The sequence below is a fragment of the Tetrao urogallus genome (assembly GCF_951394365.1).
Source record: "Tetrao urogallus genome assembly, chromosome: 8".
In the NCBI taxonomy this organism is placed as follows: Eukaryota; Metazoa; Chordata; class Aves; order Galliformes; family Phasianidae; genus Tetrao; species Tetrao urogallus.
Window position 1 is genome coordinate 19,414,839 of NC_136821.1, and position 23,119 is coordinate 19,437,957.

The window sequence follows — 23,119 nt, forward strand, 5'->3', positions numbered from 1 at the left end:
ATTGTGCAGTTGTATGCAGGAGGAAATTATTGCTGGCACAAAGGCTTGCTCAATACATGGACACAGCAGGTGAATGCTTCTGACTGAGTACCAGCATGCCAGTAATAGGCAGCCAGCTTGAACTAGGCTATGGCAAAGTATTTGTGATTAAAAAGAAACTCTGCTTTGATCTGGCCACCACCTTTCTTAGAGCTGCCAAGTTATGCATAGCAGAGGAGCTGCTTAACTCACTGCTGTAGCTAGCCTTGGTGCCCCCTTACCTGTAGGTGGTGCAGAAGAGGAATTGCTGAGGTATGTGAGAGTTATTGATAACCCACAGTGTGTGGGGTTTTTGGAGGAAGAGTGAAAGAAGGAAATGGGCTTTTTTTGTTTCAGACTTTCATTACCCTTTCCTCACATGTAACACGTTATAATAGTACAGAATGACAAGAGACCATCCAAACTGTTTGTGCAGTCCGTTCTTGTTCCTGCCGTGGTTGTTTGAGACAGTCTTTAGTGTAACCATATGCTGCCTCTGGAGAGTAGAACTGTTTTCCCTCAGCGAAGTCTGTAGGTAACGAAGCAGAGCAACGTGCCCAGGCAGTGCTGGTGGGGAGAGGGAGCTCCTGCCAGAATTGTTCACGTGGTGTGTGGTGGTGCACGGGATGGCAGCGCTTTGTGACTCCTAACAGCACGAGTATTACTGAACGAGTAACTATAGCTACTGCACAAGTGTCAAGAGGATACACACTTAAGTGGTCCTGAAGGGCATGCTGCTCAGATCTCGGTACAGACATCAACAGCATTTAAAAAGACTTGTTTTCAGATCTTTGCTAATGTCTGTGAAATGCACGGATTGCAGTAAGCCTGCTTTGTAGTAATTAGTCAGAGACCTTCCTTCTGTGTGCCTGCAGCTAAACCTGGACCAGTGCTTCTGCCACAGCTGTGTCTGAACGGCGATGGGACATGGGATTAAGGCTGTGAGTGAGGCACCAGGAGCCTGGAGGGACGGTTCCTGTTAGCAGTAACTATCTGACTGAACAGCATGTTTTGTTTGCATGTTAGATGCACATTTCTGGTGTGTTTTCTGCTCTTTTGATCAAGTTTATTTTGGTCCTGAGCCAAAGACTTGTTTATACACGGAGTTACACTACAGTAATTACTCTGCAGAAAGTAGATGGATTAACTCCGAGGGAGCGCAGCGTTGTTCCAGCCGAAATTATTTGGAATACCAACCTGTGAGAGCACAATTGCTCTTTTCTTCTTTTTGCTTTATCCCTCTTTTCTGGAACCTTTTGTGTGAAGAGAAGTACTTCTGTTCCTGTTTCAGATACCGCTGGAAAACGAGCATTGTGCTGCTGTTGGCATTTGTCAGGTGTTAAAGTCCTTTGATGGCTCCCCTAAGGCACGGCCCTGAGCCGCGCCTGGGTTACAGACCGACTCCTGTGTGCAGGGCTGTGCTAAGGTATGCTCACAGCTCCACTTTTCAGTTAGGGGTGAGAGCAGGAGGGAAAATATTGTTTTCAAACGAAGTGTACGGATAAGAAATCTGGTTTAAGGATAAGAAATGCTGTGAAGGAACGAGTGCGCTGTATGACGAATTTCCAAGGAGCGCGGACCTCCCTAACGTACGTGACAGGGGAGCGCACGAGCGCGGCGCGTTCCGGCAAGGTGCGACGCACGCGGCCGCCGTGGAGGCACGGCGCCGAGCCTTCCCCGGGCCGCCGCCGCTCCCGCACCGTGCTCGGGTTCCGCGAGTGCCCACCCGCCGGCAGGCTTTTCTGCGTTCAAAGCGCGGGGCCGGGGCGCGGCGAGCCGTGCTTCCTGCAGGGCGGCGCCCCGCACCCGACCGACATTTTGCGCCGCCCCCGCTGCAGCGGCGCGAGGCGCGAGCGCCGCTCGGGGGGCCGGGCCGCCCGCGGGGAGGAGGGCGGGGCGGGGAGCGGCACAGCCCGGTGCGACGGGCGCGGAGGGAGCGGCGGCGCTGGGCGGCAGGTTCTCGTGCCGGCCGGAGCAGATGGCGGCCGCGCTCCTCCTCTACCTGCTCCTGCTGCCGGGGCTGGTCGGCGCCTTCAACCTGGACGCGGAGAACGTGATCGGCCGGCGCGGGGAGCCGGGCAGCCTCTTCGGTTTCTCGCTGGCCATGCACCGGCAGCTGCAGCCGCAGGAGAAACGGCTGTAAGTGCCGCCGGGCCCCGTCCCGGGCCCTCCTTCCGCCGCCGGGGCCGCCCTTGGCGGCGCGGCGCGTCCGGGCTATCACCTGCCAGCGGGGGGCGGCGGGGAGGGCGGCACCTGCCGCGGGGCGCTCGGAGGCGGCGAGGCGCCTGCCGCCGGGACTCGCGGGAGCGGAACGGGGGCGAACGAGCGGCGGCCCTGGGCGGGAGGCTTCCGCGCCTGAGCTGCCGGCGGCCGTCCGCGGCAGGCGGCGCCGCCGGGCGGTGGGATCCCGCGGCCGTGCTCCCCGAGCCGGCGCTCCGCGGGCGTGTCCGGGCGCTCGAAGGGTCTCGTCCCGCCCGTGCTGCTGGGCGGTCGTGCGCGGGGTGGCATAGGGAATACTGGGACGGTTGGCGGGATGTGGGAGGGGGAGAGGAGGTGCCTTCCCTGCGTCGTGAGAGCGAAGGAAAGTCCTCTATGCGTCCTGAGGAGGGCTGGCTGGGGCTCCGTGCCCCAGCATTTCTCAATGGCTACACCTGAGCAGTCACTTGCCCCGCCAGTACTTGCTGTGCAGAGTGTATCTCCTGTAAGGCACTGTTATGAAGCAAATGTCTCTGAACATTTAGCTTTAATGTAAGGGAAGGTGAATCTGCGGTCTGGATAGAGAGTGCGGGAAAATGACTCTGGGCAGTAATCATATCCACAATAAAGTTAGCTGGTAAACTTAGTTAAAAGCTATTTGGACTGGCATCGTTCAGACTTGTGTTTTGTGTGATTTAATAGGATTTATAATGTGTAAAGAAGCATGAATGACAGTTTCCGCCTTCTGACTGATACTCAGGGACCCAAACGTAAATCAAGACTGAAACACAGCTCTGCGAGTTACTTCCCAGAGGCCCTTATCTTAATTCTTGCCAGTATTACGCGTGCGCTGATCTCGTTTAGTTCTGCTATGAATGTGGTGTCTGAAGCTTGTTAGTTTGCCATTGTGTTATCAAATGCTGATAGAATGAGTGTGTCAGAACATATGGAGACAGAAGGCTAATTAACAGAAGTCACAGTGTTGGAGCTAGTCTGCAGTGTTTGACTGGAATGCCTCAGGGATGATGAGCATGAAAGTTGTGCTTTGTGTGCAGGCAGTCTGAGATGGGCAGAGTCAGATGCTGCTGGGGTTGGCACGGCGTGCTGAATCTCGGCCTTCTTGAATAGCAGGGGTCTTGGTAGAGACAAAACCTCCATAGAGAAACTGTTTTGTGGTGAGGCGTGGTTCTGAGCATGTGATGTTTTGGTTGGTTTCTAAAATCTTTGCATGAGTTTTAGCATAAAGAATTGGGTTGCTACCCAAGAAAGCTGCTTGGAAAACCCATGTTTGGTTCATTTGTGTAGGATGGGCATATAATGGTTGTTTTGAGCAACGTTTTTGTCTGCTGATGTGCTGAAATGTAATTGTCTTTCACAGAGGCTAAGGTATGCTAAGCTCACTTCGTTATGCCTGGAATTGGTGGAATTGCAGTGGAGCAAAGGCTACCAGGTTAGGCTATATCTTTGTAAATGCTCAGATAAAAATGAGCAACATCAATATTAAACAACTCATTCTGGCACGTTCAGTGGATGTCAGTTTGTAGATAGTTTGGCTGTTTGTAGGTGGAGCAGATTGTCTGCTGTCCAGGTAACTAGTGAAAGTGAGAGGTGAAGGAATGGAGATTGCATTGAGGTCTGGTACTGGGAGACATGTCTGGTCCCTGCATGCTGCTCATCACTCACAGCAGCAGGAGCTTCGTGTTGGTCTGCAGGGTGCAGTGCCTCCATTCCCAGCTGTGTTGGTTTGTCCTAGCTCTGCTGCAGAAGCGCTTTTATATCAAGTTCTCTCTTGTGACAGATAGAAGTAATTGTTTCATCCTATCTTCCTCGTTAGGTGCTACCTTTAAAACTCAGTTATGGTTAGTCAGTTGTTACCAAAATACACAAACCCTATGTCACCAGTGGAACTTGATGCTTGGATTCTTATCTCAAAGAGAACCTTTACCCCAAAATCCTCCACCAACCCCTGCCACTCCACACAGCTTTATGATGTTATAATGCAGTTAAAACTGTTGTATGCAAGATCATTAAGTCCTTGAGAAAACAAATGAGAAATGGTGAAATATTTGAGTTCTGTGGAAGAGATGTTTTAGTCTGTAAAACAAGCTACAGATCCTTGGTTTTTCCTCTCAGCTCACTTTAAGTGATTCTTAAATGATTTGCTTTCTCTTCTGCCTCGGCTAGATAATTTCCATGTTAAGCATTATGAAATGCCTTGGTAAGAAGGGGAGTGGGAAATGTCTTTAAGTGTGACACGTGAAGGTACAGCTGAAGTAACCTGCTTTTAAACATGGTGTTTGCCTTTGGTCACTTTTTTCCTAGTTACGGAAGATTGCAGCTTACATATTACCTTTGAATGGCAACTACTTTGTTTGTCAATGTTAGATACTAATGCTGTGTTTGCTAATTGGTAATTACTTAACTCCTAATGGCACAGGTAGGTGACTGTTCAAGAAATGCATCAAATTTATTTGTAAAGGGTACTTTATAGAAGGCTGGGGGCTGGTAACAACTTTCTGTTATTCTATGTGAGTATTTTCAAGTGAGAGAAGTTTGAGAGATGAAGAGGAGAAAAACTATTCACAATAACTGAAAGTAGACTGCTAAAGGCTTGTGGGTGTGAAAGAGCTGAATGCAGTCTTAATATGCGTTAGGGAAGCATTACTGTTACTGTTAGATGGACTGAGGGCTGCCTGCCTGGATTTCTGTGTGCAGCTCTGGTCCATTGTCTAGCACGATGAATCAGGAGCAGAAAACCTTAATGGAGTTCTCAGGGAGGTGGGCTGCCTGCCCTGCGTGAGGTTGGTCTGCTCTTCGTCTGTCAGTGTGACAAAGGTATGGGAGCTGTGCTTCTGAGAGGTGGTGGAGGTACAGCAGCCGTGACTTGGGGCTGCATAGCTATTGGAGTTAAAGTTTCGTTAGTTTGCGATGGAGAATGCAGGGGTCTGTAGCTGTATGTAGGTGGTATGTTAGCTACTTCATGCTGTTTGCTGTTATTAGAAATGTTATTAGCTGCTTAGTACTAGTTTGCTCATAGTTTTATATATAGCGTATGTATACACACTGATACTTTATATGATGAGATATACATGTGCACACAACATGTGAGATGGTCCTTTTCAGAATGGTTTAAACTGATCTCTTGAATTAGAACACAAGTCCTAAGAACATCTACATTTGCTTATAATTGGCAGTCAATTCTGGTATTACTTTTAACACAGAAATGAAGCTGAATTTATGTAGGCTTCTTATTGCTTAAGGCAAAAAAAAGGATGAGACTATGGCAACATTCAGGATCTCCTCTTCAGAAGAAAAGCCGTGGGTAGGTGTTTTGTGCCAAGTCTGTGCTGCCCATTCGGAACTGTAAAGCCTAAAAGATTGCTTACTGGAATTTTTGTGACAGGTTCTGCTGATACTGCATATCTCTGCTGTGAGCCATTCTATCAATATAAAACAGAGTTGCCTTTGGTCAGCAGGCTGCTGACATTGCTGTACTGCTGCTGTAGTGCATCCTCAGTGGCATTTAGCCAGTATTTCTGCGTTGTCAGAGGGCCTGTGCTCACTGCTCTAGCAACAGAGGAAGGCTGGACTGTGATCATCTGCATTGGAAACTATAAATTTCTGCTTGCAGAGCTGTTACTAAATAATTCAAAGTTCAGGTGGGCTGAATTCATAGCAGTGTGTGTTTGCATTTTCAGGATTTAAAGACCTTAACAATGCTCATCTTTTAGAGCTTCTATCAATGCAAAAAAAAAAAAATTGGCTTGCTATCAAGTGTCCTTGTTTTCTTACCATGTCCTTGCTGTCAAAAATCCTGAGGATTTTTGTTTGGATGTGTTCCTGTTTTTGTCTGTGAAAGCTGTTCTTGGATAACCTATTCAACATGCTCCATTACTTTGTGATAGTAAAACCGTTTCATGTCATCAAGATGGATGTCCTGTGGGAAAAGTCAGGATCAAGTGAAGTTGGGAAGGAGGAGGGAGAATTTAAAGTTCCCCTGCAGTAGTAAGGGCAAGATTTTAAAAGAGATATATTGTACTTATACAATGCCTAAAAGAAACAAGGAGATAATTTTGCTGCTTACGTTACATAAGGGGCAAGAAAGTGGAATTGAGTCATAGAATCACAGAATGGTCTGGGTTGGAAGAGGCCGTAAAGACTATCCAGCTCCAAGCCCCACTAGAGGAGGCTGCTGTAGGTGGAATAAAACAGCAGAAAGTTTGTCCTTCTCCTGTGCTACGTTTGAGTTAGTCTATGTTATCTCTGGCAGAAATACAGCTGATAGGTTTTGTGTTCAGGTTTACAAATATTGGAGACTGTTGCATAGTTGTCAATATCTGACTCCCATTCCTGCAGGTGAAAAAGAAGAGGTCATTATCTTCAATTCATTTTTTGTATTCCACACGGGACCAGAGAAGAACTATGTGCTCAGTTCTGCCAAATGCTGCTGAGGGAAGGAGGGTGAAGTTAGCATTGACCTGGGGCACACCAGAAAGCTGCACTGGTTTACCTGCTGTGTCAGCGTAGGAAAAGAGCAGTGCTTTAGGTGCATGGACTTGCTGCTTTTTTTTTTTTGCCTTAAACCAGATGTATTTCAGTTTGGTTTAAATTCACTATAAGCTTGGTTTTATAAATAACAGAAATAAGACTTCTGACAGTCTTTTTAGCTCAGGAGCTCCAGGCCAGCCCCTGCCTGCCCAGCACAGCTGCCTAGGGAGCATATTGGCCTGGCCAGGGGAGTTCTTTGTTGCAGTGGCAAAACACATTTCTGAACAGCAAAAGTGAGCTTGTTGCGAGCTGTGTCTGCAGCTCCTGGTTTCTGGTCGTAGCATGTTTGTGTTTGTTTGTTGGCTTCCTGTTGTCACCAGGGTGTGCTGCAGGTGGAGGTGGAGCTGTGCCAGCACGGGGTGGGTGAGGGACATGTGTTCAGGGTTTGGGCACCTGGGTTCTGCTTTGGGCAGTTTTGCAAAGGCTGTGCCAGGAGGACACGCTGCAGCACATCCTTTGCTGTTGGCTGTGTGCACTGCAGGCTCGGCCTCACCACAGTGGTGCTGGGCATTCCTGGTGCTGATAGCACAGAGTTGAGCCTCCTGTGTGGGGACAGCAGGCCTCAGCCTCAGTCCTCCCACCCCTGGAAGTTGTTTGTCAAGAGGTCGCATAGCTCTTGGGGAAGAGTAACCTTTTTTTTTTCTTTTTCTTTTTTTTATGATCACCTGGAGGTGCTCAAGAATCGTACACTTGTGATGCTATTAAGCATTAGTAAAATGGTAATTCATTGCTGCGCTAGCAGAAGCCTTCCGTGAGTGAGAACTGTAGCACAGAGCTTTGATCTGTACTGATGCTAAGTGGTTCAGTTCAGACTGCAGCTTTGAGGAACTGCCTACCTTGTCGGCTTCAATGAGAGGCCCTTATGTTGTTATGCTCTTACTGCTAGGTGCACGTACCTGATGTGGCTCCTAGCTTGAGGTTTGTGCCTGTGCTGAGCCTGATCAGTGTATCAGTTTGTAATGTAAGAGGTATCATCTCTTTGGCTTGGGCATTAAAATGCGTGGGATAGAGGTTATGCAGGCTTAGAAGTGCTTTGGCTTATGCTTTCTTGTTTTTGCATGTCTCCATAAATGTGAATGGTATTTGAGGAGGCACAACTCTCTCCTTAGACTGTGCATTTGGAAAGAGAAGAGTGTTTTGTGTTAAATGCAGCCCTGCTAAGCCCTTGCAAGAACATTAAAATAGAAGTAATGGCTAAATTACCCGAAATTGCTTTAAGTTCTTCTGGTCCAAGTCTGTTGTATTTATTCTTTCTCAAAGGATTGAATATATACCAGGTAGTTCTTATTAAATAATACCATGTTATAAATCAGTCCTGACAGACACAGTATATGCTGGCCCAGAGAGCTCTGTTGCTGCTGTAGTCTGCTGAGGTACCTGACACATCTCAGGAACAAGAGGAACAGGATCAGAAAGCTAAATTTGCATCCTCTGAAACCAACAGGGTCAGCGTAGTGTAATGGGAACAAAGCAGCACAAGACGAGGGCAGACCTTGGTCACAGGAAGGAGGAGAGGGTTTTTCACTTCACTAAACAGAATGGAAACTGATGAGCTGCACAACATGGGAGTTAGGGGCAAAGGAATTGCATTGCCTTGACAAGTTGTTTTGTTTTTGGGCAGAGAGGCTGAGGGAGTGCTGCTGAAGTTGGTCCTGGAGCTGGGCAGGGGAGTGCTGGGTGGCTCCCAGCTGGGATACCCCACTGCTGTGCCGGCTGTGCTTCTCAATCCAGCTGATGGAAGCACACAAGTGGGCAAAGAAGACATACCTGTGTGTGCATGTCTGACTGACAGCCTTCAGTGAAACCATCCAGGAAATATTGTCAGGAATGGAACAACAGTATGTCATATTGTTAAAATACTGGGAGAGGTTTAGGATGAGAAGTCATTTTTATACTCCTCTTTGACATTCACTCCTGTTCAGAAGTGGTGTCAGGTGGGCTGCAATGAGTACTTGTGCCAGAAACCTGAGGCAGGAGGGAGCTGGGCTGTGTTTTTCTGCAGCCCCTCCTCAAGACCAAGGCTGCAGCCAGGGGTGGGCTGTCTGGCCATCCTGCCTGGTGCAAGCCTGCCTCCTACGGCGGGCACCCTGAGACCTTCAGCTGGCAGACAGCTGCTTGAGGCCAGCTGCTGGCCTGCTCCTACTGGCTGAGCAGCACAGGAAGGTTCATGGTGTTCTTCAGACCTAAAACGTAACCCCACCTGCCACAGAAGGGTGGGAGACAAAGGAGAGTGTTATGGCCAAGATGCAGGGAGAAAGAATGTGCCATTCAAGATTGAAGAATGCAACGTGCATGACACAAGGCTTGCATTTGTGTGCTGCTGTGTTTCCAAGCACCAGGGTTGGGACATGCTTCCCAGGTCTTTTCTCAGCAGGGAGAGGAGCCCTGTGTAGTCAAACTATCTGTTAACTGGAATCTTACAACTTAGCATTTTTATTTGGGAGCGTGGTTTCCTTTGGTTTCTGCTTTCATTTTCCAAATTTCCCAAGCCTACAGAGTGGATATGGGGTGTACCAGTAGTGCCAGGCAGAGAGACAGCCCCACCAGAATCGCTGTCAGAAGGCGTGCGACAAGCTCTGCAGCAGTTTCACTCTTGTACTACCACCTTGATGGTGAGGAGGACTCCTTACGTGGCATATGCTTTAAGGATGAGCCGTAAGGCCCTTCCATCAGGGCTACCTTCACCCAGGTGTGAGGCTGCATACACTGCACTGTCTGCTGTTAGAACTAATTCACATCTGTAGTCCTAATTCACGCCTTTTTTGTTGCGCTCCACAAGTGTTGCATCTTGGCAGGAGGTAATGAATACTCTGTGTTGGTACCTCTTTGGAAGTATTGGCCAACCATGTCAGTCTGCATCTGGGCTATTTGGTGGAGCTGGTCTGTAACAGTACAAAACTTATGTAGGTCTTTGTAGCGGAACTATCAAATAAAGTATTTAAATTTAACAGTTTTTAATATCTAAGCTTCCTAGGAGACTCTTTACTGTTGACTGCCCTTCAATAAAGATGCTGCAGTTATATTGGCTCTTTCATCAAAAATATCGATTTAATTAAAGTGTTAGTTATTGTTTCTTCTTCTTTAACTGGAAAAATAGGAGGAGAAAATCTCTGTTATGGTGCTAGCTGAAACAAGTGCTGTTTTCTGTGTGGTACAGGTTACTAATGCTGCTGATATTAATTTGCAAATAACAAAGATAAACTTGTGCAGAATGAGACAGGTAGCTTGGCTTCTCATAAATGTTTTTTCTTGAAGGATAACAAGCAGAGAAGAGTGGTTTCACCAGTCAGTTTGTTGCTGTCTGGATTATCTCCACAGTAAAAGAGAACACTTCCCATGTTGGTTTCTTGGGTTGCCTGGCATATTGCAGCAGCAAATTGTCAGTAGTCAGAGTGGGCCATTCTTATTCTCTTGTGTTAAACTCTACCCCAAACCTTCTCCCCATGTACCAGAGCAACTGTCAGCTTTGTAAGGAATGCAAGCTCCTACATTTTCGTAGAAGATACCTTACTTGTTTTGAAGAGTTTCTTTTCAAAATCAGCGTTTGATTCTGTCAGAGCTTGCCGAGGATGGTTGGCTCAGTCCAGCCATAACTGTAAGAATGACATGTCTTGGGGACATGCTCTGCAGAAAGGATGCAATTGAGATGAGGCTCTCAGGCAAACAGCTATTTAAAGCAAGCAAAAATCCATGTTATTGAATGCGTGATTTGTACTACGAAATGTTCACTAGAAAATCAGCACCTCATCTTGGTATAAAACAGGGTAGGTTACTGTAAAAGGAAAGCTTGAAGGAACTGATATACAGGATGGTCTGGAAGCAGTGATTAATTCATTTATTAATATTGTTGATTATGTTAAAGCAAGTTGCTGCTTTGAAAGTAATGTCAGGAGAATATAACCTAGAGAAGCAAACTTGAATGTAGGGAAGAGAGTTTCTCTTCCATTTTTGAGTGAATCATTCAGTATTTTAAAAAGAAGTGGACTGATCCACAGTTAGTAAAGCTCCCTTTTTGATATTAGCATCAAATGTATCCTTGGTGAGATGGACTTCCCTTGGCTCTAAGGTAGAGAGCATGATGTGTTTTAGGACTATTTTGTGAATTCTGGAACTACTGCTTGGAAAAAAAGAGAACTGTAGCTACCTTGTTTTAGTTTTAAGAGCAGTGCAGGTGTATTCCTCTGTGAAGCGAGATGGGATTTTTATGGCTTTGAAATGACAGTAGAAGGTAGGAAGTACTGGTTCTAAATTGTGATTTTTTTTTTTTTTATTTCTTTTAACGTTTGCTAGCATGGACTGGCCAGCTTTGGCTTTGCTGGAGCATTGGCTGTTTTTCTCGTTTCCTGATTCAGAACTGCATCTAAAAATATGTCATTTCCTAATATTGATTTCCTTTATGCAGCAGTAATAGCGTGTGCGAGGATGTTATGTCTGCATTGGGAAGGGAGAAGTTGCCTAGGGTTATGGATAGCAGGGAGGCACTTGCGGGACGCTCCCTGTCTGAACGTGCTCTGCAGCTTAAAAACAGGCTAAGGCCCCTCCAGGGTGTGTATGGATTTCGCTGTCAGCTGTTGAGTTCATAGGTTGCTGTTCAGCCGTGTTCTTCACGTTTGTTTTTCCCTTTCAGAGATCTTTGGGGATCCTGGAGATGCAAGGAACAGCAAATAGGAACCATCAGCATTTTGTTCATTGAAACCAGCAACTTACGTTGATGGTGTCCATAGGAATGGCAGAATTTCTGACAGCAGTTCCTTTTTAGTGAAGATGGCCAAGGAGATTTTTCAAATGGAGGTAAATGCGTTTAACTTCTGCCTCATTTGGCTGGCATTGATACCCTCCTCATAAGTAGCCTTATAAAATACCTCTCTAACATATAAAGTAGAACAAGATTGAAAATGTTCTGGCAAGAACTCATGCCTGTAACACCAGAGATTGTTTGCTCAGCAGTACATGTGTGGGTCAAAGGTCTGAGGGAAAGGAGTATTTGTCCTGGAAGTGCTTGGAGGTGACAGCCAGCTGTTGGCTGGTAGCAAGCATGTGCCTCCTATGTGTGATTGATTTATCTGGGTCCCTCTGTTCTCGTAGCTCTTTTCACATGATGTGCGTAAGGGAATCACAAAGACTGGTCAGCCTGCTACCGGTGCTGCTGAAACCGCATGGCGGTTCGATCTGCTGCTCTTGGCTGTATCCAGCAGTGTGTCTGAGATCAGAACACGGCTCAGACACGATTGCTTAGTGTGAAGCAAGTCTTAAGTAAGAAGCACATTGTTTTCATGGCTGAGATGCTATAATACTATGTTCTCCTTATTTCATACACAGCCTACTGCTGCAGCAGATACTAACAATATGTGTAAGACCTGCAAATGTTTCATTCAGCTAGTTTTTCTACTAGAGAAATGTTTAGGAACTATATAGGATGTCTCCTGAACGTAGCTGAAGAGTTGGGTTTTTTCTTAGCCGCACATCCCAGAAGAATGTGTTTTTGATGCCAGGTCAGATCCACTCCTAGTCCCAGCTAAAGTACTTGTTGCACTACTTGCTGCCTGCAGGAAAGCAGAATGCTAAAGGTTCCTGATAGAAATAATTTCAGATTTTGCACTGGTGAGAATATAGGGAGTGGTGGGATGAAAAAAAATGTCTGAGAGGAGGCTGCAAAATGGGGCATGTGCCTGCTGGGAGGTGTGCCAGGCTGCAGAGAATGCAGGGGGGTTTCTTGGCACGGCGCAGGTGTGAGTTACACTGCAAACAGAAAATCTTGTTCTCAGCTTTTGCAAGCTTGTTGGAATTCTCAGAGTTTGTATGTTCCTATTTACAGTAAAATGTAATGTCTTCTGCAGATCTGTATAGGGAGAAGTTTGTTGTGTATTTGATCATTGTTTCAATATCTGTGAATACCACTAGAAAAGGCTCTGTAAGAGACCCTCTGACTATTGAGGCATTTCCTTGGTTCTACACATCACCTTGTTGGAGTGTTCTTCAAAGTGCTGTGAAAGTCTTTGCCTCTGGTTAATGTTGGGACTGTGTGTCAGTACATGTACCTCGGGCCATATCTGCTTTTCTGATCAAGTTCTTGGCTTGAAGAAAAGCCCTGCAAAGCCATTGATGCTGTTGCACGCGTTTAACACAGGGTTATGATGGTTCTAAGACTGAAGGAGTGATTTCAAAGCTGTGTGTTAGTGTGCAAGCGGCATGGAGCCATCCCCGTTGCCGCTTGCACACTAACACACAGCTCTGGCAACGGGGATGGCTCCATGCAGCCTCCTGTCCTGGGCTCATGTGAATGAGCTGCTGCATGTCATCAGCATGCGGGGAGCCTGTGCTGTGTGTCCCATGCGAGGGTCTTGTCCTGCCTTGTAGTTAAGAGTAGTCTTGTCCTGCCCCTGTAGTTAAGAGGGAACAGGAGAAGGTGGTGGCTCAGGAGGAGGGGGAGCAGCAAGTGTCTCAGAGCAGTTGGGCTGCTGCAGGAGATGGCTCTGGTTAGTACAGGGGTGGCTGCCCCTCTGGTATGGGTGACAAGGTGTCTGTCCTTTGTGCTGAGCTTCTTTCTTAGTCTCATGAAAATGATTTACTTCACCCAGTGAAAGAAATAGAGGAATGACATCTCAACCGTATTAAAACTCCTGCAGGTTTTTTTATAATGGCTTTGGCATGCTCATGAACAGTGTGTGCTTGTTCTGGTTGTTAGTCCAGCAAGCACTGCCTTCACGCAAAGGCTGCAGTGCTGCTCTGCCAAGGTGCTCCTTGGAAAAAGAACTCTGAGCAGCTGCTTCTGTACTTTGATTAATTCAGCGTTGTCTGAAACATGGACCTGGATTCTCTTCATTTTTATGAGTCCAAATGGAGCTGGCATGCATTGCCCTGCAAGTAAGATGACCTTTAAATCTATATTCTGAAATTGTTTGTTACAGAAGACAGCAATTCCTTGCCTGTTGGTCACTGGAGCCTGTAGAGTGAGCATGTCCAGCATGGGGAAGGCAAAAGTGTTTGGATCAGCAGCAGCCAGCTGGGATGGGAAATGAACTCTTTTTGTGCTTGCATTTGGCTGGGACTGCTTGCAGCCACATCGCCAGCTGGTCCTGCTGATGCCACAGCTCTGCGCCTCACGGCTGCCCACAGGTGAAGTGGCGACGGTGGCAGGGTTGGCATGGATTTCCAGTGGAGTCCGACGGGGTGGCTGAGAGCAGGGTGCCACGGCCTCGGCTCCTGAGCTTTTCTTTGAGCACACGTTTGTCACTTTTTGAGTTAAACCTCTCGTTACTGCAAGAGGATTTTATGCAGTAAGAAAGACTGCCACTGTGAGAGAAAATCTGACTGAAAATCTCTTTAACGCTGTGTCTTTAATAATTTTATCACAGTTTAATTATAACACAATCTAGTAAATAACGTCTATTCCTGAGCCAGTGCTCTTTCTTTTAAATCTGGGGGAGATGTACAGTTTGTAGGAGAGAAATTGAAACTACTGAATTACACAGTTTTCGTGTGCTGTTTGACTGTTTCAAAGAAAAAACAAAAACGCAAGCAGTGTATCTCCTACTTACAGCAAGAGAATGCTGGGCAAAATGGAAAGCTGTGTTTTGAAATGGGACTTTGGAAAAATGCTTTCTGCCAGTGAAAATGAGGTCTGTAAAACCCGTTTTAAATCCACACAAATTGAGCTCTTGGCTGTGAGTGGAAAGCATTGGAAAGTGTTTGCTTTTCCATGCGACTTTCAGAAAGTCAATAATTAGTGGCCTTTGCAGAACAACAGGTAGCTTTGTAGTTCATTTTGCTTTGTAGCTTGCTCTGGCCCTTTTGCTGCTTTTGGCTTCTTTCCCCAGCCCCTATCGTAATCTGCTTCCTGAAAAAGGCTGAGCTAATAAAATGAAAATCACACTCCTTTAAGTGCTAGGCCTCCAGGCAACAGAGATTAATGGTGTACTTGGCCATGGCTCTGCGATGGTAGTAGGAAAATGTAGCAGTGCAGTAGCAGATTAGGAGAATCATCTGTCACTTAAAATAACTGTTCATAGCAGCCTGGAAACAGTGGGTATCTGCAAAAAGCACTGTGAACAATTTCCCCACTGGCATCATTTCTGGCTGCGTTTTTCTGGGAGCAGCTGCTTTTTCAGAAGCCCATTCCCTTGGTTGAGCTCCAGTTCCCATTACTGCCTGAGTAGGAAGGGCTCTGTGCTGAGATGTCTGTGGTGCTCCTGTCCTTGTGCTGGCTCTGGCTGGGATGGAGTTCACCCACAGCAGCTTGCACTGTGCTGTGCTTTGCACTTGTGGCTGGAACAGCTTTGGTACCTCCCCAGTGTTTGTCTATGGAATAAGCAGTGCTGGCACAGCATGAAGACTCTCCAAACCCCAAACCCAGCATGCTGGGGAGTGGGTAGGAGAGGGGAGGCAATGTGGCCAGGGCAGCTGTTTTAAGGTGACCAAAGGGACTTTATATGTCACAGCAATACAAGCTGGGAAAAGGGAAGTTCCTGTTAAGAATGTGTTCATTCTTCCAAACAACTGCCAAGCTTATTGAGGCTTTACTTCCCGAGGTGTGGCTGAACATCACTCGATGATGGCAGCTAGAGAATAATTGTTTTCTCTCTTTTTGCTTCCATATGGCCTTTGCTTGTTTTTTCTTTCTTTTCCCTTTTATTATTTCAATTTTTATCTCAGTTATTTGTGATTTTTCTTTTTCTTTCCACATTATTTTCATACGCACTCATCAGAGGGGAGTGAGAGAGAGGCCTGGTGGAGTTCAGTTGATTGTTGGTGAGAAACCACCACACCTGTCCCTGCCTTCCATTGCTAGAAGCCAGATCCTTGCACAGCAGAGGTGGTATTGCTTGGGATTAAATACAGTCTGTCCCATTAACCAACATCACTTACGTTGAGATGTCTTATGGTTTGATGTTCCTGTCCTAAAGCTTGGATACTTGACACATTTGTCCCCTAATGAGGAAGTTCTCCATGACCACAGTTTGTTGAGGGAGGGCAGAAGCGGTGCCCCTGGTGACGCTCAGCTCCCCTAGAGTGGCTGCATGCCTGCTGTTTCTGCTTTGAGAGTAGAGTGAAGCTGAAGAGGTGGTGTGGGGTCTCTGAACCAGGTAGTGCAGGTGGACAAAGCTCTGAGCAGATGTCCGCATGGAGATCAGCTGTCTCTGCCGGGAGCTGCTGGACACATGGTATGCGTGTGGGTACTGTGACTGGGGGGTTGGTAATATAAGTTTAATCAGTTGGTGGCTGTTAGTTTCATTTCTTCATCAGTGGAATGGAATGGTCTGAGGCAGAGTGCAGGAGGAAGGGATTTGGGGATTCTCTCTGTCTAGCCAGGAGTGGGAGAAGTTGTACAGTATTTAGCTTCCCAGCTTTGCCCCCCTCATGCTGATGGAGTCCTTCTGAAAACACAAGTGTGCAGTGGCACCGTTGTTACTGAGAAAGGCAACATTAAATTGGACATTTGTGCTCAATGAAGGCTGCAAAATTGGAAATTACGTACGCCACTGACTATTTTATTCTGCCTATTTGTGGAAATGGCTAATGGTTGGTTACCCAGGAAACGCTTCCAGTGATTTCTACTCAAGCCTGTTAAAGCACAGTACTGTCACCAGTAATGTGTTGCTGTTACTTTTAAGGAAAAGATGGCAAAGGCTGGTGCCTTGTTTGGGGTGGAAGATACTGTGGGAAAGACAGGAATTCAAGGAATGAAGACACGGTGTCTGAGCTCGGTGCAGACCACGGTATTTTTTGTTTAAATCACAATGTAGCTTACTCAATGGAAGCCTCTTTCTACAATGAACAAGAGTTTCCTGCCAAAAATGTTAAAGGTGTTTTAAAGGTGTTCTCCCTCCTATAGACTTATCTTTCAAGTTGGTGTCTGTTCCTGAGATACTGCCATGAATTGCTGGCAACTGTTCTTTGAAGTACGTTGTGAAAACTGTATGTTGTCCTCAGGAAGTTTCAGGCTGTGAGTGAGGAAAGGAATTCACCACAGAATGAGAGGAGTACTTGCAGGAGCTTGGAGATTTTCTGTTTCTGATGCACTTGTCTCGTCTCAACTGCAGCTGTCCTGTTGGAAGAGCCAGGGCGTTCTGTGGACAGTACTGAAGGGGGTTCAGGTGGCTGCGAGCAGAACTTCTCCTAGTTCCCGCTGTCATTTTCATTCCCCAGGAGGGACGTTACAGCCATTGCTGCAGTTCTCACAAGTCACCGATGAGAGCAGACAGGACCTCAGAACTGTACCCTGCTGCTTAATATGCTCTGGTGCTTGCTGAAATGAAAAGCTATTTCTGGTGTGTTTTGCTTTGGATTCACAAGTCTGTTGGACTAATTAGGAACAGTCCTTCTTGCTGTTATCTGACCTGGGGGGGTGCTTGCACTGAGCACTGAGGCCCCAGGGAGGGAGTTGCCACTGCCTTCTCCCTGCTTGGAGTTCTGTGGCTGTGTGAAGCACGCTTTGCACATACGGTTGCCCAAAGGTCTGATCTGTCACTGGGGAAGTCAGTAAGATGCTTTGATGCCTTTTCTGAGGCTGAAGTGGCGCTTAGCACAACTGAAGAGATGAAGTTTTTGTTGGCTAGGCTGTTCTGCCAGGGGCATGGCAGCGAGGTGCAGTGGCTGCTTGACCCTCTCCAAGAGGTAATTAAGATAAAGCAATAATTAACTTTATTCTAACCAATACAGCATCAGGACTGATGTATTTGCTCTGAGACTAGAATTTTAGCTTAAAATCGGTAGGCGTGTGTTTTAATAACGGGGTACAATTGGTCCAAGTTTTGAAGAAGTAGAAACAAAAATTTCTGAGAGTTAGGAAATCGTAGCCCCCACTTTCTATAATTTCTGATTGCCAGTGTTAACAACAACAACAAGCCTTGTGTTGTCTCTTCCCGAGAGGATAACAGAACAGAGGGGAAAATGTAGCTAAGTCCTACATTAGGAGCAGCTCAGAAGCCGCTGCTTTGCAAAAGAGTTCGGAGATGAGAGTTGAGTACTGCTGTCACAATTAGAGAATGAAGCTGTTAGTGGCCTTTCTAAAAGCACGGTTGTTTGGATTAAAGACTCTTGTGATAACAGCTGTGTTTCTGGAAAAAAAATCTTTGAAAAAGATGCCAGACGTACATAGGGGGAAATGGAAAGCTCTGTAAACTAAAACCCACCCAAGCTGCCTGTCCTGTTTTTATGTGTGTATCAGTCAAAAGCAAATATTTTACCTGAAGTTTGACTGTTCAGGGGCTTACCTTTGTGAGCACAAATTATGGAAAATTCTTGTGTGTAGAAATGGTGAAGAGATGACTTTCACAATACGCGTGTAACTTTCTGTTCTGAATTTATTTTCCTATGAGACATCAATTTTGTCTCATTACCTTAGTGATATTGAGTGAATGTTTCCTAAATAACAATAATGTGTATGATCTTAAATGATCAGACTGGTGTATGTTAGATAGAAATAAAAGTCATGTTTTTAATGAGAAAACAAACAAAAAACACCGAAAAAAAAACAATTTCTGAGATACAGTGGTTTGCTTTGCTCCACAGCCGTTATAAAGCATGTGGAAAAATGTGTCTCAACAGAAAAACTCTATAACTGAAGCCTTAAACTCTCCTCTCTTGGTAATGTAATATCAGATCTCTTTCAGATTTATTTACTTATTTATACTGACTGGTGTCTGGAAGCACAGGAAGGTTGCACCCTCTGTATTGTACCCATCTACACACAGTTTTCTCAATCTTGGTTTTCTTCAGCAGAATTCATTGTTTCTTATTTCTTCTGCAAACCGTGGTGCTGTTACTGTATGCTGGTTTCAGTTAGGAAGTTGAGGTGGCTGTGGTTTACGTATGTTCGACTCAAAAATATCCGAAGAAAAAAAGTGTTTTGACTGAGAACTCTCATTTAGCAAATAAACATGTCTGTGGTTATTTTGTGATAATACTCATGGGGGGTGGTGGCACGGGAGTGGTGCAAATGCAGAGTCTGAAAGCAGTTGTATTGACTGATGAAAATCCCCCTTAAATGTTTGCACATCAAACCTCTAACAACATGGTGAAAGCATTTCCTGACTCTGCTGCCTTGCTCTTTTCTTATTCTGCCTCTGCAGATCCCTTGAAGTTATTTCTGTTTCCCTATAGATTGCTGGTTGGAGCTCCTCGGGAAAAGGCCTTTCCATCCCAACAAGCCAACAGAACAGGAGGGCTGTACAGCTGTGACATCACATCTTCAGACACGCGCTGCACACGTGTTGTGTTTGATGAAGACAGTAAGTTCCTCAGTGCTTTTATTCTGTAGTTGTCTGATTTTTCTGATCTGATGCAGTCCTTTCCATTGACTGTATCACACAGTTGCTTTTCTAGGTTTGTACGTAACTTACTTGCATTGGAATGTGATAGGATGTGCAGACACTGCCATCTGTAGACTATCTCATGTACTGTAAAGTTCTTACAGAGACAAAAAAAAATTAACTGCTTTATTTGAATCTCCAGCTGACCCAAAGATGGAGAGCAAAGAAGACCAATGGATGGGTGTAACTGTCCAAAGTCAGGGGCCAGGAGGAAATGTGGTGGTAAGTCTACAGGTCTAGCGTGCTGTAGACCCAAAACATCTTTGTAAATGTTCTGAATGATCTGTGTTTCTGTGCAGCTTCCTGAAAAGTAATTCCCATTGCTGTATAACTGTAATTTCTTAGAATTAAGGACTTGAATGTCTGCTTAGCAAAACAAAATTCTTGAGATTGCAGACATTTTAAATTATTTTTCTAACTCTGAGTTAGCCCTTATTTGTAATCTTGGTAACAGGATGGATCTTGGATATGGAACAGACAATTTATTTTCAGGTTGTTTGTTCCTCCTTTCATGATACATTGTTTCTTTAAAAAACTTACTACAGAAACAAGGAAAAATAGTTTGGTAAAGTTTAAAAAAGGAGCCCTCTTTCTTCAGCCTGTTGCCTAGGATGATCAGCCTTAACTTTACTGAGGGCCATCAGCTGAATTGCTCCTATGTATTCATATAGCTCTGGATGTTGCAACTGTGACTTAGGAAGTGAGAGCGTGCTGCAGTGAGAGCTTGTACTAATAATGATGATGCAGGCTATTCTTTCATACGCTACTGAGAGAAAAAAGCTTTTGAGATTTAGCAGATAATGTTATTTTTGTAGCTTCATAGTTCTTTCTCAAATTCACCTCTCATGGTGCTGCAGAACACCAGCTATATCATAAAATGGGGGTGCAGGGAGGCTCCTCCAACTAATTATATTCTTGCAGCTTAAGCTCAGTTCTTCAAAGACAAGACTAAAGCAACTTCAGGGCACAATTCTGGGTTATTGATGCTATAGGGACAGTACTTAGCTGCTCCAGTCTGAGTCGGAACCCAAAGGAGGAAAAGTAGATGGAACCGGTCTTGTAGAGTTAATTCCTCACCAGCCAGTGCCATCTCGCCTGTGACGCAGTTCATGTGCTTCCTAGGTGGGCCGAAGGCAGCCTGAAGATCACAGTGCAGTTGAGCAGCACACAGTACTTCGTAGCACGGCTCGGAGTAGGGCAGTGCCCTAAATGAGTATCGGCTACGTATCTGCTTAATGTTCCAGCCTTAGTAGGAGCCAAGGGAGAGAATTTTTCTGTCGGATGAGAAACTTGTCTTGCTTGTGCTCGTCTTGCCCTCCCTCCCTCTGAATCTGCAAAAAACACTGCTGTCAAGGGGTCCACCTTTTTTTACAGTAGTTTGGTGGTTACTACTTATCCTGGTGGCTCATCATCGTTTGTATTTGATTGGAATTCTCTTCCTAGGTGAAAAGTCTAACAGCTAGGTTAAAGAACAGCTTATACTTAGTACTGCTGCTTTTTTCCATCCCAGTGATGGTTATCCCATAAATGAAACGCTCACCATAAGAGGTAGGAACAACAACTCTTTCTTCTCCTGCTCTCACTGGAAAAGCTTTCAGCCTCCTGCCTGTGGCACTTTTCTGAAAGAGGTGACTTTGGAAAAGGTGGATGGTAGTGGAACCAGCTCCTTGTGTCTCATACAAGCATGTTGATTATTTAACTGTTACAGCTGGGGGGGGAAACACAGCTTGTTTTTTTTGTTTGTTTGCTTTTTTTTTTTTTTTTTTTTTTTTAAAAGAGACAGGGTTATTGTCCACTCTGTGTTTGAAAGTGAGGGATTAAGTATCAGTGAAAGCTTTAGGGCTAAGACCCCTGAGTCCCAAAGCGAAGAGGGATTTAACTATACTGCCTTCCCTGATCAGGAAGGTGATTGCTCTGACTTGGGTCTGTAGATGCTTATAGGAAATTCTATGCTGCAATGCAGAGAGTGCCCAAATGTGTCCACAAGGAGAACTTTGCTAGCATGAAGTATGGCTTATTGAGACCAGCCTTCTTTGATAACTTACAGACAAACATACAAAAAGAATTACTGTCTTCTATCTTGCAGACGTGTGCACATCGCTATGAGAAAAGGCAGTATGTAAACACAGTGCAGGAAACCCGGGATATCATTGGAAGGTGCTACGTGCTGAGCCAGGATCTCACTATTAAGGACGATATGGATAACGGAGTATGGAGTTTTTGTGACGGTCGCTTAAGAGGCCATGAGAAGTTTGGCTCCTGTCAGCAAGGCGTTGCTGCTACTTTTACTAGAGACTACCACTACATTGTGTTTGGCGCTCCAGGCACTTACAATTGGAAAGGTATGACCTAGCTTCCTTCCTGCTAAATCCAGACCGACCCCCTTCTCATTTCCTCTTAGATTTTTTGCAAATGTTGCATTCCACGGTTCTTACTTGCCTTTTTGATGGGTGGGAAGGGGCAATAAACCTTACAGGGTTCTCATGATTCTACCTGATTTTCACTCCTCTATAAAAAATATTCACTGCTTTAAATATTCACATCTTTAAATATTTATAAAGGGTTACTTATGAATGGAACTTCTCGTGTATGTACAGCAGCAGTTTCCCTTATTAGTCTTATGGTAGGATTGAGTTCTTGCTTTGACATTTTGCACTGTAACAAGTTACTAAATTAATTAGAAGTTATTTGCCCAATCTTTTCCTCTGAGTTTGAGCATATTGGATAGCTGCTCTGAGGTATTTTTTATATCCTCCAGTATTCTCTTTATTCTTTGTGAATTCTGTAGAAGGGAGTGCTTCCCAAATTCTGTACCGGAGGACTGCAGGAAGGTAACTGAACAGAGCAAAGCTACTTGTATTCATATCTAAATGCATAGATATTTACTCAAGTAAAATTTCACAAATGGTTTGACTAAGAGACAGGGACTCTATATCACGTATAGGAAATAATCCAAAACTTGGGGGGAAAAACTTAAGATTTTTCTTCATACGTTTATACTGAGAAGCATCTAAGAGGCTAGCCCTGTCTTTTTTCTTAATCTTTTTCCCCCTTGCACTAAGTTACACCAGCAGCTGTAGAGTTCCCTCCTTTACGAGGCTGATCCTTAAATCATTAAAATTTCTCCCCTTGTACACCTGTGCCTGCTACATGAACCAAGTCTTTGAGTTAAGCTCTGGCACAAGGAGTGCTTGTGTGAAGGTTCAATCTTTCACATATCTGTTCCTGTCAACACAGTCTGACCAACTACTCAGTTTAGAGCTTTACCTTAATTGCAGAGAAGTGCTCTTCACTACCAGCCATAAGTACTCTTCTATGCCATGGAAAAACATGTATGTACTTGGCAAAATGGTAAATGTTCTTGTCAATAAAAGAGAAGCACATATTTTATTGAACAATAAATATTATCAGTATAAGCAATAAATACATATTTTCTAAATATATTCCCAGCGTTTGCCACAGTTGAAAGTATTTTTTGTTTTATTTTGTTGTGTTTGTGTGTACTTACCTCCCTTTTAAGAGAGACTTAAGCAAATTAAGCACAGTGGGATGAGGGTGGTCCATGACCAAGTCAGTCTCATATTTTTGTTGAGAATTCTCTTAGCATCTCATGTTTTCCAGATCACTGCATTACATCTCATGGAATAGCAAGAAGCTCTGTCACACAGGTTGAGCTTAGAAATTCATGGCCTGTTGAAAGGCCGGTGTGCTAGTCTGTGTTTGTCCTATTTAAACAGCAGTCACTGTCTCATTCATGGTAGTACTAGTGGAGAACCATTTATCTATTATTTTTCTCCCTTATCATTCATTTGCTTTTATTTTATCATTTCACTTCTTCAGGGGTGGTTCGTGCAGAGCAAAAGAATCAGACATTTTATGATCTGGGTATCTTTGATGATGGGCCTTACGAAGTTGGTGATGAGAGCCGCCAAGATAAGAATCTAGTTCCTGTTCCAGCTAACAGTTATTTAGGTAGGACAAAGTACATATGGTAAATCTCTTTAGGCTTCTTAAACGTTTGTGATCTGCTCTGATGCAATAATATG

The 23,119-nt window shown here is 45.1% G+C and overlaps 1 protein-coding gene across 3 annotated transcripts in view; it reads left to right on the forward strand.

The window, feature by feature from the left end:
- Positions 1-1,973: 1,973 nt before the first annotated feature.
- The window catches only part of ITGA6 (integrin subunit alpha 6), a gene marked incomplete at both ends in the record, with an annotated part of 38,129 nt that continues 16,983 nt past the window's right edge, over positions 1,974-23,119 (forward strand). The window contains 5 exons of one of the 3 annotated variants that reach the window (XM_079539393.1): positions 1,974-2,157; positions 18,865-18,992; positions 19,216-19,295; positions 21,160-21,415; positions 22,914-23,045. In XM_079539393.1, the coding sequence (XP_079395519.1) occupies positions 1,997-2,157; positions 18,865-18,992; positions 19,216-19,295; positions 21,160-21,415; positions 22,914-23,045 (757 nt within the window). The remainder of the gene's footprint in view (positions 2,158-18,864; positions 18,993-19,215; positions 19,296-21,159; positions 21,416-22,913; positions 23,046-23,119) is intronic. The other 2 variants (XM_079539391.1, XM_079539392.1) reach the window with 2 other exon arrangements.